The 15,220-nt window shown below is 45.4% G+C and overlaps 1 protein-coding gene across 1 annotated transcript in view; it reads right to left on the reverse strand.

Moving 5' to 3' along the window:
- LOC134019554 (ankyrin repeat and SAM domain-containing protein 1A) overlaps positions 1 to 14,954 on the reverse strand; it is a 29,198-nt gene extending 14,244 nt beyond the window's left edge. The window contains exons 1-4 of the mRNA XM_062460513.1: positions 14,510 to 14,954; positions 3,788 to 3,868; positions 1,430 to 1,586; positions 558 to 620 (exon numbers count right to left, since the gene is read on the reverse strand). Of these exons, the coding sequence (XP_062316497.1) occupies positions 558 to 620; positions 1,430 to 1,586; positions 3,788 to 3,868; positions 14,510 to 14,688 (480 nt within the window). The 5' untranslated portion in view covers positions 14,689 to 14,954. The remainder of the gene's footprint in view (positions 1 to 557; positions 621 to 1,429; positions 1,587 to 3,787; positions 3,869 to 14,509) is intronic.
- Between the last annotated feature and the right edge of the window lie 266 nt (positions 14,955 to 15,220).

A 15,220-nucleotide genomic window follows, 5' to 3' on the forward strand; every position in this document is an offset into this window, starting at 1 on the left:
TGGTGCTAATAGTGTGGACTAGAGATGTGTCCATAAACAGGTAGGCCGGGGGTTGTGTTGTGATGCAGTCCCCAGGTGCCTGCCTCCCAGTTCCCCTATAGGTGAGCTGGCTAATGAGGGGCGGTGGGGTCCTCCAGAGACCGTCAGGCTGGTGTGTAGGCAGGGCTGGAAGTGTGCTACACAGTCCAACATGAGCCTGGCTGGAACAACAGGAACACTGACCTCCGGGAGAGGCGAGACAACAGACAGCACTAACATCCCCAAACCAGTTGTCATCGCTCTAGATCGAAGTGAAAGAGTGCGTGTACAGAGAAAGCCTGACAACCCATCGCAGCACCGTAGCAAACCCAACCTCCGATCAACGAGTCCAGAACTGAAAGTCTACTGTTTGTATAGAGAAAGCACAGGATCAAATGACTTTCGTCTAGCAGAGCAGCAGTGCAGGCAGCAGTAGCCCCAAGCAGAGAGAGCCCGAGGCAGGCTGGAGATGACTGGGCCAGCAGCAGGAAAGCAGAGAAGGACATAAGGAATGGATCTCAGCAGCACTGTGTACACACCTTGGCGTTAATATATGGATCAAAGGGGCCACAGCGTTTGAACTCTCTGTGGTCTACAGAGCTCTAGGAGGGAGGAAGAGAAGATGAGGCAATGGTTTCTCACACATACATAGGAAATGGATGACAGTGAGTAAAACTACATTGGCAGAACAAAAATAAAAGAGTTAATGAACAAACAAATGTCATGGACAGGCATTGGAACATTCAGGAGGAATAACCCAGAATGGCAGACCCAGGCCCGTCTGTGTCTGATAATACACTCTAAATATGCGACTTCTGGAGTTCGACTAATCAGTCATACTGTTGGACTAGTTTATCAGGGAAACATTGGGTCTGTTGCTTGAAGCTGTGATTGAGCTAGTTCTAGGGCCTCATTCTGGGTCATTCCTGCTGTCTGAGGTAAAGATTCTGAACATGAGACTGAGGATGAGTCTGAGGATGCTGGCAGTGGCTGACGGGGCAGAGCAAACACATCATCCATTACACAGAGACGAACTCTGCTCACATCCACAAGTCACTCAAAGACAGATTAGTCAAGTCAGGACCAGGATGCAGTGGGTTAATGCAGTCTGAGAAAAGAACGCATGGCTGACTGCTGGGCTCTAGGGTTCGTCAGACCATTCAAGGAAAATGAAGAATGCAGATGTGTGTGTCACTACACAAGTGTCCTCCTATAAAAATGTCAAAAGAACCTAAGGCTTCATGTCCAATACACTACTGCAATACAAAGATACATTGTGCAACACTTTTTTTCTCAACATCTGCTAACATGGTGTGATGAACAGAGGAAGTGTTTTAAGGGAAATAAGAGAGAGAGAGAGCAAGAGAGAGAGCAAGAGAGATACCCATTGCCAGAACAGGGGTTGTCAGACCTGTTCGTTGAGTTTGGGGTGTGAGGGTCCTTGGTGAACGAGGAGCCTGACAATACGCTGGTCTCCCTTCCAGGCAGCCAGGTGGAGGGGATAGCAGCCCTTGTTGTCAGCGATGTTGGTCAAGGCCTCGTTACGTAGCAGCACCTCTACCACTTCACTGCAGACGGGAAGGAAGCACAGGGGCACAAACTAGTTCAGGAACTCAACCAAAACCAAAAAGTCACGTAAATAATTATTGTAATATTCCTATACGTATGTATTGCCCAGAAATAACAGTTTATCATTTTGATAGTGATAGGATAAAGCACTGCGCTGCGCTGACCAGCTGTCTCCGGTGTTTACCTACATCTTTAACACCTCCCTTGAGACATGCCATGTGCCAGCCTGTCTCAAGTCCTCCACCATCATCCCTGTGCCCAAAAAGCCAAGGCCAACAGGACATAATGACTACAGACCCGTCGCCCTGACCTCTGTGGTAATTAAGTCTTTCGAGCGCCTGGTGCTGGCACACCTTAAATCCATCACTGACCCTCTACTGGACCCCCTGCAGTTTGCCTACAGAGCCAACAGGTCTGTGGACGATGCAGTTAACATGGCCCTCCACTTCACCCTACAGCACCTGGACTCCCCAGCATCCTATGCCAGGATCCTGTTTGTGGACTTCAGCTCTGCCTTCAATACCATCATCCCCGCCCTGCTTCAGGACAAGCTCTCCCAGCTGAACGTGCCTGATTCCACCTGCAGGTGGATCACAGACTTCCTGTCTGACAGGAAGTAGTGCGTTAAGCTGGGAACACAAGTCTCTGACTCCCGGTCCATCAGCACCGGATCATCTCAGGGCTGCGTCCTTTCTCCTCTGCTCTTCTCCCTGTACACCAACAGTTGCACCTCCAATCATCCGTCCGTCAAACTCCTGAAGTTTGCGGACGACACCACCCTTATTGGGCTCATCTCTGGTGGAGACGAGTCTGATTATAGGTGGGAAGCGGCCAACCTGGTGACCTGGTGCAGCCAGAACAACTTAGAGCTCAATGCTCTTAAGACAGTGGAGATGGTTGTGGACTTCAGGAGGAACACAGCCCCACTCACCCCCATCACCCTGTGTGACTCCCCAGTCAACACTGTGGAGTCCTTCCGCTTCCTGGGCACTATCCTCTCCCAGGACCTCAAGTGGGAACTGAACATCAGCTCCCTCATCAAGAAAGCACAACAGAGGATGTACTTCCTTCGGCAGCTGAAGAAGTTCAACCTGCCAAAGACAATGATGGTGCACTTCTACTCAGCCATCATTGAGTCCATCCTCACCTCCTCCATCACCGTCTGGTACGCTGCTGCCACTGCCAAGGACAAGAGCAGACTGCAGCGTATCATCCGCACTGCTGAGAAGGTGATTGGCTGCAATCTGCCTACCCTCGAGGACCTGCACACCTCGAGGACCCTGAGGCGAGCGAGGAAGATTGTGGCCGACTCCTCCCACCCTGGACACTCCCTGTTTCAGTCACTCCCCTCCGGCAGAAGGCTGCGGTCCATCAGGACCAATACCTCACGCCACAAAAACAGTTTCTTCCCTTCCGCTGTTGGCCTCTTCAACAAGGCCAAGGGACCACACTGACTCTAATGACTTCTTGCTTAAAACACACTGCTTTTTGCACTGCATTACAAAATGGTATCTTGTACATTTGTATTTTTTGAAATATTTGTATTTTTGTATTTTTATATTGTAATTTACGGCAACTTATATTTTATTTTATTGTATATTTAATTCAATTCTAATCCCACTTAGTACTGCTAGTTTATGTACCCTTAGTATAGATAGTCCACATATTTAAATTTTAGGTATATGTTTATTGTATATTGCACCTTCCTGCCAAAGCAAATTCCTTGTCTGTGCAAACTTTCATGGCGAATAAATCCCATTCTGATTCTGATTCTGAAATCTTTCTGTCAGAAGGCAGGCCGGAGGCCCGAGCTCATGTGACTTCCCCACGACAGAGTGGTCAACATGAGTGAGGAAAATGTCTCACAGATGTCCTTTATATACAGTATGGCTGGACAGTACAAATATAGTCACCACAAAACATGCCCTTAAACAGCATAAACTTCACTAATGATGCCCATTGGAAATGGCACGCAGGTGATAGCTTGGTAACTCATTGTTTGTACTATTCTCTGCATCTTGCTCTTTCCAGAGGTTGAACAGAGCACATTCCCATATCTATATGCGTATTGTCAGAGGCCCACTGAGCGACCTCTTGACCACAGAAAGGGACAATTCTCACATGCAAAACTCTGCCTCAGATAGTTACCACATCCCCGCAGTAACACAAAGTGGCTAGATACTGTATAGGTCAGACATACCTGTGACCGTTCAGGGCTGCATGGTGGAGAGGAGTGTATCCTGTGCTGTCCACACAATTCACATTGGGACCCCTCCAGATGCTGTAGAGCCAGAGAAATATTAGACCCAGGTACACACAAACACATACATAAAGGTGCTCCAGAACATATTGATAAATATCATTGTGTATGTATTCACATTGAAATTCAGACATTGATTTGACCCCCACGACTGTATGGATTACTTTAATAGTGTTGCAAATAACCTAGACCCATGTCAGAATGTCAAAATGCAATAACACAAGAATTAACATTTTGGGACAGGTCAAGTTCAGTTTGGGACGGTTCATTTTGCACTTCTGGACGGCACTGGGATAGTGAGGAAAAAAGTGAGTTGGGAGCCCTGTCCACAGGGTGTATGAGGTCGCTAAACTGATAACATTCAAGCCACTCAGAGGGGTTGGCTGTGAGCCTGCTATAGGGTGCAGTACTATGGTTCACCTCCCAGCCCAGCTCACAAACACACGTACACACACAAACAGGTGGGGGCGCACCCCTGGGAGCCATATCTGAGGAGGGCTGAGTGAGAGGAGAGGAATGAGGAAACCTGGGTGAACAGCAAGCAGGGAGGGAGTGCACGAGGGAGGGAATGGTGCCACCGCACATACAGAGAGAGAGAGAGACAGAGAGAGAGAGAGAGAGAGAGAGAGAGAGAGAGAGAGAGAGAGAGAGAGAGAGAGAGAGAGAGAGAGAGAGAGACCACAACAACCCACAATCTTCTCAAACCATCAAGAAAGCAGTACCTGCTGAGTCACACACAGCCACACATCAACCCGAGTCAGTCATTAACACAGTTTGATCATCATGAGGCCAGAAGGCTTGTTAACCTAATACACAGCTCTGAGCATGGCTGATTCTAACATGCTTAGATTAGGCCATGTTATGAGGCTTAACATTCTTCTCAAAATATAATTTTGTGTATGTGATAAATTGTGCTGATGTCATAAACCAGACATTTAATCTACAAGGTCATAAACCTTCCTTAAGAAAGTCTAGATATGGTGCTGGGAAGTGTAGAAGGTAGAGGAGGATATACAACTGTTGGCCAGCTAGCTCTGGAGCTTCCCTGTCTACATTCACTTCAGCTAAGTCAGCTGTCAGCTGAGATTGTTTGTTTCTTTTAATCTGCAGAAAGCGGCAGCCAGGGGGTGGTGGTGGTGGTGGGGGGGGGGGGGGGGTAGATAGAGTGGCAGAGAGAGACAGAGACAGAGAGAAATAGAGAGTAATTAAACAGGCCAAAGGAAGCCTGTCTAGTGTATGGTAGCGCGCCAACTCCAGGATAGGCAAACTTAACTAAACTCATCCTAAATAAATCATGGCTCAAAAGATTCCAGTGCCTGAAAAAAAGGTCTGTGAGAGAAAGGGAGTGAGAGAGAGGGATTTCACCTGGACAGAGGAGGAGGACACTGCACTCTTTTACCACTAAATCCATCTCAGAGATGGATTTAGACAGAGAATGGAAGCAGATTAAAAGGTCGACACAAGTTGACATGTTGCCATGCCTCATGTCATCAGTTAATCCACGTCATACATGCGTGTATTCAACCCTGAGAGAGGAGGAGCAGAGTGCAGTATGAAGGCCTGGACAGACAGGATGCTCCCTTCACATCTGAGCCGTTGCACTGAATACCCTACGTGTCTCTGTTCTCAAGCCTGTAGAGTGATAGATCATCACCCAGCATACACAGAGGCCTTGATGCCAGGCGACTATAGACCCATTTGGCAACTCATACTGGGATGGCAAGGTCCTCTATCCACAGTACCAGCCAAACTGGGTGGAGCAGTGAGGATGTGGAGTAGAGGGTGGTCTGATAGGGGAAGATCCACATCCAACCAGACTATTCAGTCTACAACAGCGTTCCATAAGCACATCGGCTAAGCTCTAAGGAGGAGCACAGGATTCTTATTTAGGGATTTCTACTTTCATGCTCAGTGATGGCATCAGTCTAAAACTGAGTCAAATGTCCTCCTAGTTTCTGTTCCGGATGCTGTGTGACAGAAGTAATTCTGTCATGTGTTTGTTACAAATAGCTTGAGCCGTAACAGAATCACAAACTCACTCTTCCTAGCAGCATTCTTTGCTCAATAATTAACTCTACTTTAATTAGCTACAATATCTGCACAGAGCAGGTCTGCTAAAATGATTCTGTAACACACTGACAATGAAGGATATGGATGGAAATTATAAAGTGTGACGACCAGAGGCCTCTGCAGTAGAATCTTCTGGTGCCAGGACTAAGTTTATCGTCCCCAAGGCATCGTAGCGGTGAGGACCTCAAGGGCATGAGTCAGAGTGGCACTCCACAATCCACTTTATCCTCTTACTGTGCCTCCCAACTGGCCAAACAGAGGGACAGAGCTTAGATGAGGCGGTGGGCAAAAAGAAGCTGATTTGGATTGGGAAGCAGAGTGGGGCACGTTCATGGGAACTGATTTAGGAATTCTTCTTTGAAAGGCTGAGTTAATCCCTAATTTCCCTGAGGGAATATCAGGGTGATGAGGCAGAAGTCTGAAAGAGATTCTGGGGGCTGTAATTTGGTGTTGCACAAAGCCTGGCCAGTGAGAGGAGAAATTATAATACAGATTCCCTCTTTCATGCATTCTTTGTGTGTGAGATGTGTTGAAGCTGCTCCGATCCACAAGACGTCTTAAGATGCACATTCTTATTTTCTCGTTTATCACCATCTCCAAAACTGAAACTGAAATGCCCTCCTCTTGCCATATATCTCTGCAGTGGTTACCTCTAGTTCTTCAGCATCCGCAACTCGGAGGTACACAAGACTGGTGGTGGTCAGAGTTGAGGAGTCTGGTGTCACCTGTGTAAGGCAGGGTGTCAATCCTGCCCCCACCTCTCATATGCTAAAGTCTGGAGTTTCTGGATGGTGTCAACTTGATGGCCCTCACACCCCATTCAAGATTTGGTCTGATTGGTTGGTCTTGTGTATAAAGGGAATTGTAATGCATTGTTCTGTGGATTCTTCATCTCCTGAGACCTTCTCCTCAGTTCTCCCTTGTCCTACTGTCTTAATTTTTGCTCACCTCTTGCTTTCTCTCTGATTTACAATGATCATGGTAGAGTAGGTAAGATTTAAAGCTTTCATATTGTAACATGTTTGCCTTGTAATTGATTTCATTCATTTGCAATGTTATTAAATGCGTATTTCATTTAACCGTACTTTGACCATTCTTGCTCTGATTTAACCCATAGAGTCAAATACCTGGAATTCTATTGGTATTGGCATTATTTGGTTATGGTTAGTATTTGGTTATTATTATTCGTTTTGGTTGTTTGGCCAATATTTAACCCCCTACACCTGTCTACCCAGCCGAGCTCTCTTGGGCCACCCAGACACCACACATTGTCTTGCCATTCACAATGGCCATGTCACAATAACAAGTCATTACCACAATGAGGCCTCTCCACTCAAAGTGTGCATCTGAAACGTCTTCACTATAGTGAAATGACTATCCCTTCCACTTGAGTTGCTTTTATTCAATAGATTAACTGGAACTTGTGTCTGGACAAATAATAAACCGAACTGTTCACCAGACGGGATGGCAGAGTTGGGGGTTGGATCCAGGGCACAGGTGAGTTGGATGAACAGCAGAGCCCAGGTGAGGTTTGGCCGAGTGTCAAATAAACAGATTTGTCCTCCAGCCCATTAGCGTTGTGGCCACACAGCCAGGGATTAGCCCAGGCCCCAGGCACTCTGCCCAGCGGTGACGGGTGCGTGGCAGGCACTACCCAGGCAATTGGGCTTAATTATGCATCGCTTACTGCTGGCAGATGTCTTTGTGCCAAACAGTAGCAAGCTCAGATCAGCTTGTCACTTGGGCCCCAACTTGTGCAGTAGTAGCCTGCCTGTTAGAGAGAGCCTGGCACTTAGATACCTGCTAATGTCCTCCTCTGGACCAAAGTGGATTACACTGATTCCCACTGGCTTCAAGAGCTCAGACCTGTTACCCCTCTGGCACACTGCAGCCAGCACTGTCCAACCAATGTGTAAGTTATGTGAGGCCAAGCTATGGAAGGTGGAGGGGTGCCGGAAAATGAATATGAGCCAACCCAGCCTAGGTGCCAGAGACTAAAGACTTGTATAAATGCTGTGAGTACTTCCTGTATGTATTACATTGATGTTACGTAATAAGATGTTTAGGTTTGTTCACTCTGTTACACAAGTAGTATAGTGTAGGGTCTGTAACCATTTTCCCTAACCAATTTCACTGACGAAAGTCTATGAAAGTCATGTGATTTCGGATCATGGCCATTTAAGGCTACATTTCAAAAATTTGGTCTACATGTTGCATTATCTTACCACAATATTTCAACGAGCACAAACAACTTCCTGAGTAAGATTGTGAAGGCCTGGGCTTTCACTTTATAAAGACACAGGCCTGCTGCTCTCATTCACAGCCAGCTCATTAGCCTATGGTTAGATAGCCACAATAGTGTGTGGGTGTGTGTGTGTGTGTGTGTGTGTGTGTGTGTGTGTGTGTGTGTGTGTGTGTGGCAGAGCCCGATTGAGTCTTCATGGCATGAGACGGGGCGTCAGTGAGCGTCTGTTTCACACAGCATCTGTGTGGCAGCAGGAGGGGAGGCTAAACCTCTTACACCATGCGCTCTGAGAGCAGAGCATGCTATTGGGCACAGACAATAACCAAATGACTGCCATTCGCTAAATATCCACTGGTGCCAGAGAGATTGGACGGATACAGAGAAAAAGAGACACAGGAAGATCAGATGGTGTGAGAAAGTAGGAGAAAAGGGAGATTCTATCCGCATCTTTCAAAGTGTCTCTGGGCCTTTACCAAGAAGGCTTTCCCACACCAACTGCACAGCAGATGCCATGGCAGTGAAAGCCCTGCAAATCTCGCTCCGCCTGCCCGCTGCCATCCTTCTCCATGAACACTTTGTTGAAACACCAATTTGCTGGGTTTATTCAGCTCCCCTCCAGACGGATGGGCAGTTATTCCCGGCCATGCTGATGACCCACTTATCCCATCTGTAAAAAGCTCAAGAACTGTTGTCTGTTCCAGTTTGGTTGGTTAAAGTTATACCCACGCATGCTGCAGGTAGATAAATAGTTCCCCTCCATGGATATCCTCAACACTGTTACCACCATACATGGTATTACTATTACAGTTCTAACAGAAGTAGTAGGTGGTAGATGGTAAGCAGATAGTATTGGAGATGTAGTAGAAGCAGTTTATGGCATGCCATAATCCTACATGACCCATCGTGTCACTCTACTCACCATGGGTTTCCACCAGATACATCACTTATGATGTATCAAGAAGGTGTTACTGACGACATCACAATGTCGTCCAGATATAGTCTGTGTGTGTGTGTGTGTGCGGGGGGGGGGGGGGGGTCTGAGAGTGCTTGTAATAGAGAACAGAGAGAGAGAATGTACTTAACTCTCAGCAGAAGTCTTGGATCAGGAACTGTTTTTGTAGAGAACCACATCTACACATCTACATCACAGTCAGCACAATCATGACAAAATGAAGGAAGTACAGACAGTCTGCAGGGTAAAGATTAAGATAACTACTTTAGCTGTCTGACATCAGATCTATTTCTTCACAAAAAACAGACTGTCTCAGAAAAAATAGGCCTAAGACTGGGCAAGCGGAAATAGGAAAGTAAAAGGGCAGCAGAACTTAAAAAGAAATGGGCTAATTAGTGGCCTAAATGTGCTGATAATATGGACCAAGTCTTTACAGTCTGACTCCAAGAACAACATGTTTGAAGTCTGTTGAGTGGGGGATTGGCTTAGGTCCCAGCAGGTGGGCCAGAGACTGCTGAGGGCAGCAGTGGGAGAAGGAGGGAGAGCCAGCCAACCAGCCAGTTAGGGGCAGGTCAGGGGCTCCCACACAGGGGAACCCATCTGGATAGGACAGGGCATCCCTGGACCTGAAGCTACTATTGTAATATCCACGTAAACTAGTTTACACTGTTGTGGCAAACAGGGAGACGGATTTTGTAAACTTTGTGTCTCCCATTTGTCCTGCAGTGTTGGAGAGGCTATTGACAGTGTGGTAACAGAAAGGTCACACAAACAAACCTCTTCAGGCTTAATTAGAAGTGTCTGTTTCTGTAGGGGAATACCAAGCTCCTGGTGAAGAAGCAAGGCACAATTCTGTTTGTTTTAACAGAAAACCGCAGTAGAACTGGTAGCTATAAATAACACAGGTTTTCTCCAAATCCAACTTCTTATCTGGAACTAATGCGTAGTAGTTTTCCTGTCAAGATTAGTTTCTACTTCAGCCTTCTTCCAACCATTATAAATACAACTTGAAACTTAAAAGTCAGAAATAGAAATATATTTATTGGGACACGACATCCCCTATCCACATCTCAAAATCTAATTTTATTTCTAAAATAGTTTGGTTAACATGAAATCCCCCACACTTTCATAAAACCGCTAGGCTATAACAAAGTTTGACATAACAAAGGCAATAGCATTCCATTTAATAGGATTACAGTATCATCTTTCTCAAAACATTATTTAAAAACTCTGGATACATCGCTATGGGAGTGTCATGACAAGCTAGATTATCATGTGACAGGGATAGAAGGCCAGCACAACAACAAATCTAAAGTAACATCCTTTTCATCACACATGTGAACTATTTATTTTAAATGCTGGTAAAAGTCATGTGCAAAACTAAAGCATTATTATGGCTGTTTAAACAAACGTGTCTTCTTCGTCACTGTTTCTGCCTTCCCCCACACGTATGTGGAATTCATCACAAGTTAAAGACGACTGCCACAGAAATATGTGGTCCTGGGTGCGTCTACTTTCTCAAACAGGACAAACATATGGGTTGTAAACCTGACATGGCCTCACATTCAGAGCAGCCCCCAAATTGAGAAGCTCAAGGAATTCCTACACAATGGTGTTAGATTTCCCAGCTACCAGAGCTCCCTACTGAGAGACAGTTCAGAGGTCATACAGTCCCAGTGTCTGAATGTGACTCGGAAGGCCTGCTGTCTGACCAGCTACCAGTTCAACTTGGAAGTTGAGTGTAAACAGAGGCTACTTGAGTGACAAATACGCCCTTCCTGGGGTTCTGGATACCATACTGTAGGCAAACTAAAGAGATATTAGATTTTCAATGGAGAAAGTCACTAAACAGCTGATGTCCAAAAGCTCGGTACTAACTGTCAGTACTAACATCTTGAATTTGAACATGCTGCCAAACATAATCTGGAGGTGATGATAAGCTGACTGCTAATATTGTGGAGGCTGCGAGCTGAATATTAATTGTCATGCATTATATTAATAACATGAATAGGTCATTAAATCTAAGGTTGAAAGCATTGGATAACCAATGGCTCCCATGGCCTATGAAACCTGTTCATCAAGTTTCATTAGGCTGTGGGCTACTGGCCGGAATCATCCACCAGAATTCCTTTGTGAATTATCTGCCTTGTTCCAGAGTTTTCCCCAACCCTGGAGGCTTGGAGTAAGCTGGACTGAGGCTTTTCACCAACACACCACAGACTGAGGAAAAGGGATAGTCGGTTGAGAGTGACAGGCTCCTGCTGAGAGCCCTGTCATCTGCAGAAGCACCATCTCCTGAGTGGCTGAGGTGACAGAGTGATTACTCACATCACCTTTCTGTTGACTCACTGGCCCTCTCACATGCACACTATACTTGATTGCACAAAGTGGACAAACCAGTCATGCTTGAATACAAGATAAATAGTTTTGCATAACAAAACTAACTGCTGCTCAAACTTAGCATGCTATGTCTATTTTTGCAAGCTGCAGTAGGCTATAGATGCGTACAAAATGGAACTTTCTTGTTTTGAAACAAGTCTACTCTGCCTGATTCACTGGGCAACTACATTAGAAAAAGATTACATCTGTGGGCCTATTCTAAATAGGTTGTCTATTTTCAACCATTGACAGCTTTCTTTCACTCAAGAAAGAAAAAACAACCTGAATGGTCCTCAGGGACTGATATAAATATGAAAAGCCATCCTTTCTCAGCTGAGTCAATGGGACAAAGAAACTGGCTGTGAATTTAGAAGACAACCCTCTCATCTGGCTAAGCTCTCAGAGTGTCAGTCCAGAACTCCATGCATTCCTTACTTAATTTCTCAGTGGGCCGGCAGGCTCTCTGCTTCCTCCCTGCCATGGACTCATCTTACCTCCGGTCCAGCCATAGCAGCTGGGGCTGTTTGGACAACATGGGGCAGGAAGTTCCAACGAGGGGTTCTTCCTGCGGACCTCCAGGACTGAGACGTTTGGGGGGGCCGCAAACTATTTTTCTATAGGCTAAGTGAAATAGCTTCATAATTTGATTAAGCATGAACCTAACCAGGGGAATAATTAATATGACAGACAGTTATCTGAGTGTAGCCTATAACTCAAGAATATGGGATCTCAGAGATTTATAGATAACTTGTTATTGAAAGTTCACACACATTTTGAGTGTACACCTAGAAATCACTGAACCCTGTCTCTAGAATCAGGCAGCCCTATCAGGTTTCGCTCTGCAGTTCGATCTTGTCATTTCATCATCTTGAAATGATGATGCAGAGGTGGCCAGGTTTTAACTATAAATTGCAATTCCAGTGTCAACAATGACAAACGTGTTCAGAAGGGGTCCGTGTCAGTCATACCATACCTTCAACCTCAGAGGAGCAGAATGTTCATAAAACAGAGCTGCACTCCTGCCTGGTTACAGTTCGACAAGTCTCAACATGTGCTTCATTCCACAGAAAGAACAGCTCACATCCAACACACACCTTCAACACTACTAACAATAAGCTATATTACTATCAATTCTGAAGTGTGAACATAGGTCTATGTCCATTAAAGCAAAGTATGCTTGAAACAAACATCGGTAACATCCTCCCATACAGCACTATTTCACCTTGACACTTTTGACAAGAAGTTATCCCAGAGATGCTGAATTCCAGCCTAAGCCTACTTACCATCTCTGATGTCGATCTCTCTAAAACATCACATTAGGTTGAGTATGCTGTCTATGTTATGTTATATTTTTGGCAGGTGGGGGCAGAAATACTAGTAACACCGCTCTTATTTGTGATGTAAAACACTGGCCAGCATTATTTTGCCATGGATGTTCAGCTAACTGAAACAGCCCATTTGAACCACTGGCTGAGTTTATGGTAATTCACATTGATGCCTCTAAACGTATTGACATTTTGATTACAAGCACTAAATCAAATGTCACATACAATAGCAACACTCCCCCAAGGCCACTTTGTGGTGAACACTGCCTACATGTCAATACATTTGTATAGCTCACATATCTAAAGAGGAAACGTTAAGAGCTCTACCTCACTGACTGGGCGGCCCATGGGCCAGCGAGGAGTGTGTTGTATTAGGTTAAAGCGCTCTTCCACAGTCATAACAAATGTATTCACATCTAACAAGGGTTAGTCAATAATTTTCCAAAAGGAACGTTTATAGACATTGATCAGACAAGTCAGACCAGAGGATCCAACCCTCCAGCCCACCCATACATCAGTGAGAAAGAGGGAGAGAGATGGAGTCCGCTTTGACTGCATGACATCCATGAATTGGATTTCCGATTAGGGGGTATAATGTAATTAGCTTGAGTAGCGTACTTCCTGGTATGAAAAACACAGCGATTCATCAACACTGTGTCTTGGAGCAACACGTCTCTATGTGTTACAGACTGAGATCCTCGCAGTCCTGTGAGCAGAATTCTGATCACTAACAATAAAGCATGTCTCTCAAGTGTACTGTTTGGAATAACAGACAAACATTGTCTCTGTTCAGTAATGAAGAGAGACATCAAGGTTAAGTTATATATGGCAGATCTGTGGCCATGCAAAAAAATAGCAGATTTCAGACCATGTTCTTTTTATTTTATTTTGCATTGCCTGTAAAAAAATATTTTTGGGCTCGGTATAGTACATATTTTAAATATGACTGAGGTATACAGTGAGTTAATTATCAAACCATACCACATGGACCCAAAGGGGTACTGATACAGTATTGTCTGGAGGCAAGGTTAGAAGTTCCTGTGCTATAAATGGTCTGGAGGGATCTCAAACTAAGCGCACTTATCTTTAGATCAGAGGACAACGTCATATCTTGCATACAAGACTCATGTTATGATACAACACAATGCAGGGAGACAGTTCATGCATTGAATAGTTGCTCTTCTACAACAAGACACTGACACATGAGCCCCCGTTTCCTCACAATTAGCAAGGTATACATGCAAAAAAAAGTATATTTCTATAGAGATGTCGCTACCATGTACCATGACAAAACAGTAACCTAATTTGATAGACAGATGCAGGAATATATGCTGAATGATGTCGTGAATAATCATAACAATTCGTGGTTAATGTTATGCTGAAATCCATTTTTAGCTCTCCTAACAAAGAGGAATTCCATTGCGCGTGCACTGATCAGGCTGCGTTGTAGACATGGCGAGAAGGTCCACTAGCTGCCAAGATGCTAGCAAACAACTAGCTTGCCATAAAACATGAATGGGTCGAGTAAGCTTTCTTTAGCGAGAAACTGATGCACCAAAATAGTATAATATTTCGTATGTGGTTTCCTTTTCATTTATTGATTACTTTGAGTTATACAGTGGCGTATCGGACTCGTAACATCTGTTCGCGAGCTCCGCTTCCCATTCATCCACACCACAGATCCCCCCTACCTGAGCAGGCTGGAAAGCGGGTGAGAGGAGGCACCGTGACCGCCGCTGTTGCCACCTCCACCCGTCCCAGATGATCCACTACCACTTCCAGTCGATTGTCGTTTGCCTGAAAGAAGCTTTTCCACGGCAGCAAGATTTCCAGTCCGCGCCGCCTCCAGGAGTTCCTGCTCCTTCCCCATCGCGGGACGAAAAGGGAATCGGGTGGTAGGGGAAAGGAGAGGGTCTGGAATTCCTTAGCGATCCTACTTCGATCTACAGCCGTACAAGTTATCGCTATACTGGGGGAAACAAAGGTTTCCTCGGCTGCTGGGTCAACCTCTCCAGCGGTACAACTCTCCAGGATTCCAGATCGTATATGCTATCGCTCCGGGGAAAAGTTTCGTTCAGCACCGCCAAGCAAACTTCCTTTGCCCTGGTCCTCAAAGCGTCACTTCCTCGAAGCTACCCTCCCCGTGTAGTTTTCCCCCCACCTCTTTCATTTAGCGGTTGAATCCTTCACTACACTAGCCCCATCTATGCGCCTCTCCTAGCTGTGCTCCTTTTCAGTGCCATCTAATACAGTTTGGAGAAAAACGGTTTACAAACAGATAGTTTGCAGCTACATCAGTTCAATTCCATGTTTCCTATTTCAGCGTCACCACAAATTGCCTGTGCAAGCAAAGTAGGTTGCTTTTCTGTCATAATCTTCGATATACAAAATATTTTAATGGT

This window comes from Osmerus eperlanus, chromosome 4, assembly GCF_963692335.1.
Source record: "Osmerus eperlanus chromosome 4, fOsmEpe2.1, whole genome shotgun sequence".
NCBI lineage: Eukaryota > Metazoa > Chordata > Actinopteri > Osmeriformes > Osmeridae > Osmerus > Osmerus eperlanus.